The 12,896-nt window shown below is 35.7% G+C and overlaps 2 protein-coding genes across 4 annotated transcripts in view; one reads left to right on the top strand and one right to left on the bottom strand.

Annotated features, from left to right (window-relative positions):
* The window catches only part of REC114 (REC114 meiotic recombination protein), a 95,813-nt gene that overhangs the window by 18,028 nt on the left and 64,889 nt on the right, over window positions 1-12,896 (top strand). For all 3 annotated transcript variants that reach the window (XM_079912266.1, XM_079912265.1, XM_079912264.1), the window contains exon 2: window positions 9,863-9,952. In XM_079912266.1, the coding sequence (XP_079768392.1) occupies window positions 9,863-9,952 (90 nt within the window). The remainder of the gene's footprint in view (window positions 1-9,862; window positions 9,953-12,896) is intronic.
* Window positions 4,488-5,898, bottom strand: LOC307182231 (small ubiquitin-related modifier 1-like). Its single transcript, XM_079913460.1, has one exon. The coding sequence runs from the start codon at window positions 5,850-5,852 to the stop codon at window positions 5,547-5,549; it is 306 nt and encodes a 101-aa protein (XP_079769586.1). The 5' UTR covers window positions 5,853-5,898; the 3' UTR covers window positions 4,488-5,546.

Raw genomic sequence — 12,896 nt, 5'->3', positions numbered from 1 at the left:
GCAGGCGGACTCTCAACCACTGCGCCACCAGGGAAGCCCCTGTCATGTTATTTTGAAGCAAATCAGAGCCATCATACCATTTCATCAGCTATTTCAGTTGGTATCTCTAAAAGATAAGAACTTAAAAAAACAATTGTAATATCATTTTCACCCTAAAAATATAATGGTTCCTTAATATCATCAAATAGTCAGTGCTCAAATTTCTAGTAGTCTCATAAGTTTCATAATTCTTTTAAACAGGACCATACGTGGATGATTGATTAGTATTTCTTTTATTCTTTAAGGTTTCTTCTATGTGATCCACCTCTCTTCCTTCCTTGCAGTTTATTCGCTGAAGAAACCGAGTTCTGAAGAATTTCTTACAGTATGATTTTGCTGACTGCATCTCTGTGGTGCAGTTAACGTGATCCTTTGTCCTCTGTATTTCTTGTGAATTGATAACTGAATCTAGAGCCTTGATCAAGTTCAGATTGAGTTTTTTGTTTTTGTGTTTGGGGTTTTTTGGCCAGACTGCTTAGTAGGTGGTTTAGTCTTCTTCCCATTGGAAGTGTGTAATGCCTATTTATCTCTCCGGGGAGTTGCCGCTATTGAAGCACAATGCCTAGAGCCATTAATTAATTAGGAGTTGCAAAAATGTTGATATTCTAATTTCATCATTTTTCTTAGTTTATTATCTGGAATATAAAATATTTTATATTCTTTACAAAAGTAAAGAAATATTTCCTCATATCCACTAGAGTTTACCTGGAGGTCAGTTTGTACAGGAGAGGTAAGATAAATGCTTGATTCTTTGCCTTCATTTACTAAAAAAAAATATGAGTTTGTTCTCCAGAATCTTCTGGTGTTGGAGAGTGCCTTTTTTTAAGACTTTTAAGATCTTTATTCTTTAAATTTGGAAATTTTATCAGGGTGTGTCTAGTTGTTGATTCCCCCCTCCCCCCATCAAAGCCTGGAACTCGAACCTTTCCATCTTCTGTCTCATATCTCTGCAGTTGTGGAATAGTTGTTCTGCTGTCTGTTTAATCATTGCCTTTGCTCTGTTTCTCCCCTTCCAGCTGGTCTTCTTGGGGCGGGAGGGATGACCAATTTCTACGGGTTAGGCTCTCTCCCAAGAACTGGGGCATTCCTGCCTTTGCCCTAGGGCTACTTGCTTAGGCTAGGGCCTCCATTCTCATCCAGGGGGAAAACTCAGCTCTTTTCATCTGGATCCTGAGACTTCAACCCACCCTTCTGGCCCACTTGGATGCTGATTTTAATAACTGCTCAAGGAAAGGTAATTGGTATTTGGATTGGATTTAGGAAGGGAAGACTGCAGGGATGCAATCAAATTACATTTTTTCTTGAACCTCTTGGAAGTCTTAAATTAGACATTTTCAAACTGAGCATACCATAAAGATCTTTTAGATGAAATATTGCAACAAATATATGAAAAATAGTAACTGTGGAATTCCCAGATACCTGGTATCCTTCCCATGCGATACCTAGAAACCTTCCCATGCCATCAAGTCTTTGCTCAAGCCTCACCTCAGTGACGCCCATGCTGACCACCCTATTATATTTTAACATTCATGCCCTGTCTTTACACTCCCATTCCCCTTACCCTGCTTTGTTTTTTCCCTAGCTCCTAGCACTTTCTTATATACTAGATAATTTACTTATTATGTTCAGTGATGTGCCTAGAATATATGAAACCCAAAATGGATAATTTTTAACACTTTCCTCCCCTAAATGATGAAATTATTTTCATAAAAATTTCATAAATGAAATTATTTATTATGCAGACAGTGAAATTTATTGAGATTCATTATTATAAGTATGGCAGTAAGATAAATAAGAAAAAGGAAATGCACGCTATAGTATAAGGCAGGAAAAAAAGCACAAAAGTTTAGCCAGTTTTTTGTATCTAGGTAAATGTCTGAACTTTGCTTCTTTGGTTAGAGGCTGATATTTTATGTAATTGATTTCTCTTTAATAAGTGATTTAAAAAAATAATACTGAAAATCTCCAAATATACAATCTAGGCAACTAATGATAAAATTGCTGATATGTTTTATTCTCTTTTTTGCTATTTAGTTTGGAAACATTTAACAGTTTAAAAGAATAATATTTTAATATTAAAGGTATTATTCAAATTTAGTAACATATTTTGAGTGTGAACTAAAATTTGCATTTGCCAAACAAAAATGTTCCATCCCGTTGCTTGTACTTTCGTTGTTTTAAAATTTTAAGCACAAATATAAATGCTGAAAAGAAGGTCCCATAAAATGACAGCATTGTAATAACTCACGTTCTGTTTCTTGGTATTTACAGTCCCTGTGCTATCATTGTTTATTTTGAATCTATGGTTTAAATGCAGAAGAGTGTCATACCACAGGGTTGAAGTGAAGTGCATCCTAAGAAAGGGTTTGAGACAACAACTTTGCATTAGGCAAGCTTGAAGTATGTCAAAGCCTTATGAGCTTCTCTTGAAACAGATGTATGTGGTTAAGTCTGCGTGTATGTGGGCCAGCTTTATAACTGGGAGTTTTCCAAATGAATGTCTATGTAGAAAACAACGTTTATTAAAGAATAAATAAAAATCTGATAATTTGAAACTTACATGTGTATTATTTAAACTCAGCAGTAACTGTAGCAATTGTTTAGAACTTAGATCAACAAAAGATTTTTTTCAGGGAGGGGTATTTCATCAGTGACATTGATTAGAGTTGCCAGCTCATGGTAGTAATAAAAAGCAGCTGCTTTTTAGTCAGTTTGACTATTGTTTATAAATTCTCAACAAAGCATTCCCTTATTGCCTGTACCAGGGTTGACTGCTCCCACCATTTCACCCTTAGTGTGCCACTAATTATATTTATTGTTTACTGTTTTCTGTACCCTTGCCCTGCATCCCATCCCACATTTGCTCCATGAGAGCAGCTAATGTTTTGTTCAGTGATGTGTCCCATCTAAGAAAATGCTTGGCATCTGTTAGGTGCTCAGTAAATGTTTGTTGAATGAGCAAATGAATCAATGAAGCTCATGGTCAGGGACATTCCCTTCTATGTTTTTTTTTTCTTTCCCTAACATTTAGAAGAGAGATCAGTACATAGTGAGTACTTTGTTAATGTTAAATGACTTAAATGCTCGGTATATGGTCTCTTTTCATGAATTTCCACATGAATTTTAGAATCAGCTTGTTAATTTCTACAAAAGAATTTAGAATTTTTGATTATTACTGCTATAACAAATTGCCACAAACTTAGTGGCTTACAAAAACCTAGTTTGTTTACGCTTTGCACACAGTTCTGGAGGTCAGAAGTCTAAAATAGATCTTACGAGGCTAAAATGAAGGTGTCAGCAGGGCTGCATTCCTTCTGGAGGCTTTAGGGGAGAATCCGTTTCTTGCCTGTTCCAGCTTCTAGAGGCTGCCTGAATTCCTTGCCTTGTACCACCCTTCCATCTTCAAAGCCAGCAGTCACATTTCCTTCTCTGACTCTGACTCTTCTGCCTCCTTCTTTCCCCTGTAGGGACCCTTCGGATTCCATTGGAACCATCTAGATAATCCAGCTCTCCTAATCTCAAGATCCTTAACTTAATCACATCTGCAAAGTCCCCTTTGCCATGTAAGATAAGATATTCATACGTTCCAGGGATAAGGACAGGAACCTTTGGGTGGGGATTAATATTCTGCCTACCTCAGCATCTTAACAATATTAAATCTTCTATCCATGAACAAAGTATAACTCCATATATTTACTATGTATTAAATTTCTGTCAGTTTTCAGTGTGCAGATCTTTCACTTCTTTTGTCATATTTATCTCTAAATATTTCATATTTTTCATGCTATTATAAATTTTGATGTTTCTAAAATTCCAAATTCCAGTTGTTCTTTACCAGTTTGTATAAATTTAGTTTTCATTTATTGATCTTGTATCCTGCAATCTTTCTAAAATTCATTTATTAGTTCTAGGGAAATAAATTGGATTTTCTATATAAATGATCGTGTTGTCTGTGAATTAAGACAGTTTTTCTTCTACCTTTCCAGTCTGGAAAGGAAAGGCTTTTTACTTCTTTTTCTTGCCTAATTATAGTGTTTAGAACCTCCAGTACAGTGTGGAATAGAAGTGGTGATATTCTTGTCTTGTTCCTTATCTTAGAAAGCGTTCAGTCTTTCACTATTAAATATGATGTTAACTATAGTTTTTTCATAGATGCCCTTCATCAGCTTGAAGTTCGTTCAATTCCTGGTTTGCTGATTTTTTTTTTCACTCAGGAATGGATGTTGAATTTTGTCAAATGTCTTCTGTATATTCTTTCATCTAGTGAGGTGATCCTATGATTTTTCTCTTTTAGTTTGTTGACATGGTGAATTACATTCAGTTCAAAATACTTCCTGATTTATCTCTTAATTTCTTATTTACCATGGGTTATTTAGAAGTACATGATTTAGTTTCAAAATGTTTGGAGACTTTTTCAGAGATATTTCTGTTATTGATTTCTAATTTAATTTATGCTCAGAGAACATACTTTAAAATTTACTAACACTTGTCTTATGGCCCAGAATTTGGTCTCTCTCAGTAAGTGCTCTGTGTACACTTGAGAAGAATATATATTTTGCTGATATTGAGCGGAGTGTTGTATAAATGTCAGTCAGGTCATGTTGGTTGATAGTGTTGTTCACGTCTACTATATGCTTGCTGATTTTCTATGTTTATCAATTATTGAGGGAGGGGTGTTGAAATCTGACTATAATTGTGGATTTGTCTATTTTTCCTTACAGTGCTATCAATTATTGCTTCATGTATTTTTTATGGTTTTTACAAACATTTTGTTTATTTTAATGAAGCTGGTACTGACGATGTCCATTTAAAACCTATATCCCAGGCCAAAAAGTACAAATAAAGTCAAAAAGAGCAGTGTTCTGTTGTATACACTTCTGCATGAATAACTTTTAACTGCTAAGGAAAATTAGAACTTTTCTGGGATCTTCTGACAAGGTTTGTCCTTCATCTTAAAATGCTTTCTCTTCAGTGAAGCCATCTTTGGAGCTAGTCATTTATTCTCACCACCTTTGTCATCTTGACTCCAACCTGATATTCCTCTTCTTTTGGTCCAGACCCTCAGATTTTAAAAGTAGCTTCAAGTTAAGGAAAGGTCATTTTTCCACAGTTCGGTTCTCTGAAAAACTTCCATCTCCCACTGAAAATCGTAGTCCAAGAGTGAAGCAGTCACATGCTAAAACTTTCAAGGCCAGCTGGAAAGTCATTATGATTACTTGCATTAGTCAATCTTATCACAAGCCTGAAAGTGGACAGTCCTGGAAGGCGGCCTTTCTGTGCACATATGTAATTTTTAAAAAGGAGGTGGCAATATGAAGGGGGCTGAGGTTTGATCACCAAAAATCAGCACAGTGAAACAAACAATAATGAATAATAGACACTAGAATGCAAATTACCAGATGTTTTAAAGAGATGCCAGTTTTCAATTCTGTTTTGAACATCACGTTACAAAAGAACTATTTTTAAAAATAAAGAATTAGGGAAAATAAAAAAAATAAAAAGAATATCTAAACTGTTGAATGACCCCCTGTTTGTTCCTGATAAACTTCAATCACATCTTCTCCCTCTATTCCCAGTTCTTTTGGAGTATGATTATCAGTAATTCTCTGACCTTCAAGGAGAAACCTGAGTGAATTCATGGGAACTTCGTGTCTTTGACAGTATGATTCTTTGAGTTTCTTGAGATGTGTTGTCATTTTCACTCTGAAGTAAATCTCATTGCTCTCCTGTCCTGTGACTTTGAGTTTAATATATTCTCCTTCCTTCTTATCCCCCAAATCCTCAGTTGAAGGTTTTGCCTCCTGGTCAGACATGGTGACGGTGGCTTCCCCCGGGGTCTCTGCACAGCAGCGGCCTTGGGTAGGCAGAACCTTGCCTGCTTCATGTATTTTTCAGCTCTTATTGGGGGCGTGAATGTTTAGGATAATTATGTCTCTTGATTAACACCTTGTCATTATGAAATGACCTTCTTTATGCCTTTTGGTAGTCTTGCCTAAAATTAATAGCTATTCCAGCTTTCTTTGACTAGTATTAGCATGGTATATATTTTTCTCACCCTTTTGTTTTCACCTCTTCATTTTTTATATTTATATATAGTTGTGCCTTGTCTTCTCATCCTGTTGTCAGATTGCCTTTCCTTGGGATGTTTAAGCCATTTACATTTTTAAAAAATAAAATAAATTTATTTAAATAAAATAAATAAATTTTTAAATAAAATAAATTTATTTTTAAAAATCTCTTTAGAGGGCGAAAAAAGAGCAGGACGTGTGTAAAGAATACATAAGGAAAGAGAAAAGGATTCTTAGTAATTTTTCATGTATTCTCACTGAAAAATAATGAAGAGAAAATGGGTAGCTGAGAAGCAAAATTAATCCTGATTAAGGCCATTTACATTTAATGTGATCATTGAAAGGGTTAGGTTTATGTCTGTAATCTTCCTATTTGTCTTGTGTTTGTCCCACCTGTTCTTCCCTTTATATTCTTATTCTTGCTTCCTTTGGATTCATTGAGTGTTGTCTTTAATCCCTTACATCAGTCTTCTTTTAAAGAAGATACGTAGACAGATAAACAAGTAAATATAAAGAAACAAAATTGGAAAAGGGAACAGGAACTATCTGGTTTAGGTAATGGGGCAGGGAGCTGGTGGCAGTTTTCACTAGGATGGTCAGGAAAGGTGACATTTAAACACATGACATTTAAGCAAAGACCTGAAAAAGATCAAGGAGTGAGTCATGTAGATCTAGGAGAAGACAATTCCAGATAGAGAAGCCCTGAGTTTTATAATCATGAATGTGCCTTGTAGGTTCAAAGAGCAGCAGAGGCCAGTGCGGCTGGAGCAGAGTGGCCGAAAGGGGCGATGAGAGCAGAGAGGTAATGGATTGTGGAACACCTTGCATGAGTCTCTGAATGAGATGGAAAGCTGCTCTAGGGCTTTGAACTGGAAATGGCATGACGTGACTTAGGTTTTAAAAGGATCACTCTGGTTACTGTATTGAGAATAAAATTTGTTGGAAAAGGGGAGCAAGAACAGAAGCTAGAAAGCCAGTTAGGAGGTTATTATAATAATCCCACTAGAGATGATGCCAGCTCAGACCAGACCTGGGAGAAGTGTTACATCCTGCATATTTTGAAGGATTTGCTGATGGGTATGTGTATGCAAAAAGTAGAGGATTCAAGAATGATTCCACAGTTTGGCCTAACGAAATGGAAAGATAGAATTATATTCTGAGATGGGAAAACTGTGGGAGTCAAAAGCCTACAACAGCCTGGTCCATGGTAGGTGCTTTGTGTTGTGAAAGACAATCTTGGGCATGCAGTCTTGCAATCCCCTCTCTCGGCTGTAAGAATGGGCCTTGGGCCTGGAACACTTACTTAGCAAGAAATAGAGTCCTCACAGCCTGTGCTCCTGTGTTCTGCTTAAGCATCATATGGCACCTGGCCAGCCCCACTGTTGTATCTGTCCCCTGGGGGGAGAAGGAGGAGTCATTGTGCTGTAGCCATGAGGGCTGAGTGCAGGCCAGCTGCCCTGCATGGCTGCCTAGGTTCCCCCTGCTGGCCATGGGGGAACCAACCCCCAGTACTGATACTGATCTTGCTCTGTTTCTTCTGTGTGAGTCAAGTGCTGTTCCCTCCACTGCTTGACTGTGTTGTTTTCCATGGTGACTCCAGTACCAAGATGTAGTGAGCAGAAGTGTTTGGACTTCTACACCTGGTGACAGGCCACAGATGCCACTTGCCCGACACTTTGTAAATATTCAATGAATGAATGAATGGGAAGGTTTGGACTTCAAGTTAGGGGCTGTTAATTTTGAGATGACTATTAGACCTTTAAGTAGAGATGTTGAGTGGTCAATTAGATGTAAAAGTTTGGGGACTTCCCTGGTGGTCCATTGGCTAAGACTCCACTTCCAACTGCTCGAGGAGCTAAGATCCCACATGCCGTGCGCACGGTGTAGCCAAAAAAAAAAAAAATGAGATGTAAAAGTTTGGAGGGCAGGGGAGAAAAAACAATAAAATTATTTGGAAAGAATTGGCATCTCCATAACGAGTGTTTCTACCCAACAAGAGACATATATAAGAATGTTCATAATAGCATTATTTGCAGTAGATTTAAACTGGAAAACAAGATTCATCAACAAAAGAGTGAAAAAATAAATTGTGGTATAATCATAGAATGGTATTCTACAGTAATGATAACGAATGAACTGAGGTATATGCAACAACATTGATGAAGCCAGACATAAAAGAATTCTGTATGATTCCATTCATATAAATAAAACTAAACTATGGTGTTAGAAGTCAGGATGGATATTAGAGGGAGGAGGGAGCAGATAGTGATTGGGAGATAGCACTAGGGTACCTTCTGGAAGGCTTCTGTTTTTTTATCTGAGTGGTGATTGTGTGTTTACTTTGTCATCACTCATTGAACTGTTCATTTGAGTGTTGGACACTTTTGGAGATATATGTTATATTTCTAAAAAAAAAATAGTTAAGCTGTTATGTTAGAATATTGCCTCCCAAAGAATTTGCTTAACAGACTCCAGTTTCTATAGTTATGCTTCATTCCTAGCTATTCTTGAGGTTTTAAGTGGTCATGAAACATACACGATAATCTATTTAAACTATAATGGGAAGAGTGTTGTACAAATAACTGAATTCCTAATATTGGGAAAGAGGATGAATAACAACCACTGAAAGAAATAATGCAGGGTTTAGCATACCCACCTTGACATCTAAAATGTTATTCGATTTTTAAGTTTGGAATTTAAAGTGAATTAGAGAAAACTCAGTAGGAAACCTTGAGTTTAAATATAGCAGTGAAGCTTCAAACCCCGCATATGGAACTATAAGATAGAACATTATTTCTCAATAGAATGCAGTAACCTTATAACGGTATACTTGAGTTAGGTATGTGTTAATTATTTTGAGCTTTGAGCATTAAGGTGAATCTACAATTTCATCCTATCTGTACAAGGATGTTTACCTTTACAGTGTTTATCAATGATATTAAAGACACCTATACAGTGTAGTCACTTAAGACCCAAATCCCACTCTTAAGTATCTATGAGTCATGACCTCCATGACATTTTGCTTTAATTGCCTCAACTCCCCACCACAACCGTAGACCAAATCTAACAAGATAAAATATAATGGGGGTAAGTGCAAGGTCTTATGTTTAGGTTCAGATGCAGAAAGTAAAAGTATGATTTACCAACATAGGTGATGAAATTTCAGGGAATTTTATTGATGTAAGATCACTCTTCAATGGGACTACCCCCTCAAAAGATAAATGTAATTGTAGGCTTCATTACTGCAAGTAATGGAGATAATTAGATCACACCAAGAATATTATGGTCAGTTTGGGGCACCCTATTTTTAAGAGTGACATTACAAATTAAAGCTCATCCAAAGGAAACACCAAGTTTTGAGGGGTTGTGAAAAATGGATTATGTGGCAAAGAAACTGACTCTGTAGTCTGACAAGAACCTGTAAAGCATTATCCCCATTTTACAGAAAGGAAACTGAGGCTCACAGATAATTCATGATTTATTAGAATGTAATTCAAAAGTGGTTGGCTCAGGCCCCATGTCTCTTGATTCCTCATTTACTATTTTTGTTTCCAAATATTGGTTTTAGTTATATTTTATAAAAGCCTGGCTGTTAACCCTTATATGAGGAAAACTTGAAACTATAGGGGAATGATTACAGATTAAATGAGGGAAAGGGAACATTCAGAGTGGGAAGATCAGTGTGAGAAGATAGTTTGGTTATAAGTTTATTAGTATTACAGAAATATCTTATACACATTTCTCTCTTTTTCAAGGTTTTTGACTCCAGTGAAGAATCTGGGCATCTTGTTCTCACCATAGTTACATCGGGTCATTTCTTCATTTCCCAAGGACAGACACTGTTGGTAGGTTTTATGCATACAGTTTAATATGTAGATATATTTATCTTTGTAGCTTTACATTAATTTTGTATCATCAAGGTTCTTCAGTCTCATTGAAATTCATCAGGTTCAACAAATTAAGCATTTATTGAATGTTCTATAACAGTGGAAAATAAAAAAACATAATGAATATTTCCTGCCCTAAAGGAATTTAGGGTTTTGTTGGGAGTCAGAGTGGATCAAAGGATTGAGATTAATCGGTGTTATAAAGGATTCTTCATTGGGGAGATTGGGTTGAAGACAGGTTAGATTTATAGAGAGATGGGTGTGGGTTTTCTGGATAGAATAAAGAGCATGTGCAGAGGGATAGATTTGAGAAAATAGCTAAAAGAAAACTTGAAGCATGCTATTATCAATTGATAGAGTCCTCTATAAAACTCTAATTTTATTTTATTATTAAAGTATAGTTGATTTACAAGGTTGTGTTAGTTTCTGGTGTACAGCAGAGTGATTCAGTTGCACATATATATACATATTCTTTTTCATATTCTTTTCCATTATAGGTTATTATAAGATATTGAATATAATTCCCTGTGCTGTACAGTAAATCCTTATTGTTTATTTTATATACAGTAGTTTGTATCTGCTAATCCCAAACTCCTTATTTATCCCCTCACATTTCCTCTTTGGTAACCATGAGTTCGTTTTCTGTGTCTGTGAGTCTGTTTCTGTTTTGTAAATAAGTTCATTTGTATCATATTTTAGATTCCACATATAAGTGATCATATGATATTTGTCTGATTTACTTCACTTAGTATGATAATCTCTAGGTTCATCCATGTTGCTGCAAATGGCAAAATTTCATTCTTTTTTATGGCTGAGTAGTATTCCGTTGTGTGTGTGTGTGTGTGTGTGTGTGTGTGTGTGTGTGTGTACATCTTCTTTATCCATTCATCTGTCGATGGACATTTAGGTCGCTTCCATGTCTTGGCTGTTGTGAGTAGTGCTGCTATGAACATAGGGGTGCATGCATCTTTTTCAATTAGAGTTTTGTCCAGGTGTATGCCCAGGAGTGGGATTGCTGGATCATATGGTAGTTCTATTTTTAGTTTTCTGAGGAACCTCCATACTGTTTTCCATAGTGGCTGCACCAACTTACATTCCCACCACCAGTGTAGGAGGGTTCCCTTTTGTCCACAGCCTCTCTAGCATTTTTCATTTGTAGACTTTTTAATGATGGCCATTCTGACCGGTGTGAGTACCTCACTGTAGTTTTGATTTGCATTTCTCTAATAATTAGTGATGTTGAGCATCTTTTCATGTGTCTACTGGCCATCTGTATGTCTTCTTTGAAGAAATGTCTATTAAGGTGTTCTGCCCATTTTCGACTGGGTTTGTTTTTGTTGTTGTTGAGTTATATTAGCTGTTTGTATATTTTGGAGATTAAGCCCTTGTCAGTCACGTCATTTGCAAATATTTTCTCCCATTCCATAGATTGTCTTTTTGGGTTTTTTTTTTTTATCGTTTCCTTTGCTGTGCAAAAGCTTATAAGTTTGATTAGGTCCCATTTGTTTATTTTTGTTTTTACTTCTATTGCCTTGGGAGACTGACCTAAGAAAATATTGCTACAATTTATGTCAGAGAATGTTTTGCCTATGCTCTCTTCTAGGAGTTTTATGGTATCATGTCTTATGTTTAAGTCGTTAAGCGGCCTTTGTTTTAAAGTCTGTTTTGTCTGATATGAGTATTGCTAACCTTGCTTTCTTGTCATTTCCATTTGCATGAAGTATCTTTCTCCATCTCATCACTTTCAATCTATGTGTTTCCTTCGCCCTAAAGTGGGTCTCTTGTAGGCAGCATATTGTAGGCTCTTGTTTTATTATCCAACCTGCCACTCTATGTCTTTTGATTGGAACACTTAGTCCCTTGACATTTAAGATAATTATTGATAGATATGCATTTATTAACATTTTAAACCTTGTTTTCCAAAAGCTCTAATTTTATAAAAATGCATACATTCTTTATTCTGAATATACATAAACACACACATATTGTAGGAAACTTTTAGAATGAAGAAATATATAAAGGAGAAATGAGAATCTCCTTGCTTGAAAGTTCATTTTTTTAATTGAAGTATAGTTGATTTACAGTATTGTGTTAATTTCAGGTGTATGGCAAAGTGATTGTTATATATATATAAATAAATATATATATAATAAATATATATATACACACACACACATATTTTCAGATTATTTTCCATTATAGGTTATTACAAGATATTGAGTATAATTCCCTGTGCTATACAGTAAATCCTTATTGCTTATCTGTTTTAAATATGGTAGTGTGTTTATGTTAATCTCATACTCCTAATTTATCCTCCCCTCCCCCTTCACCTTTGGTAACCATAAGTTTGTTTCCTATGTCCGTTAGTCTGTTTCTGTTTTGTGAATAAATTCATTTGTATTATTTTTAGATTCCACATATAAGTGATATCATATAATATTTGTTTTCCTCTGTCTGATTTCACTTAGTATGATATTCTCTAGGTCTATTCATGTTGCTGCAAGTGGCAAAATTCATTCTTTTTATGGCCGAGTAATATTCCATTGTACATACCACCTCTTCTTTATCCATTCATCTGTCAATGGACATTTAGATTGCTTCCGTGTCTTGGTTATTGTGAATAGTGCTGCTATGAACATTGGGGTGCATGTATCTTTTCAAATTAGAATTTTTGTCTTTTCTGGATATATGCCCAGGAGTGGGATTGCTGGATAATAATGGTAACTCTATTTTTAGTTTTTTAAGGAAGCTCCCCACTGTTTTCCGTAGTGGCTGCACCAGTTTATATTCTCACCAACAGTGTAGGAGGGTTCCCTTTTCTCCACATCCTCTATAGCATTTGTATTTGTAGATTGAAAATTTATGTTTGAATTGGTATTTAGAAACAAAATGAATAAAGAAA

This window comes from Stenella coeruleoalba (assembly GCF_951394435.1).
Source record: "Stenella coeruleoalba genome assembly, chromosome: 2".
NCBI classification, from domain to species: Eukaryota; Metazoa; Chordata; class Mammalia; order Artiodactyla; family Delphinidae; genus Stenella; species Stenella coeruleoalba.
Note: the sequence above shows the minus strand (reverse complement) of the source record. Positions and strands in the feature narration are given on the sequence as shown.

Excerpts from the sequence above, each read along its gene's own strand:
- LOC307182231 (XM_079913460.1), bottom strand. The coding sequence starts at position 5,852 with ATGTCTGACCAGGAGGCAAAACCTTCAACTGAGGATTTGGGGGATAAG.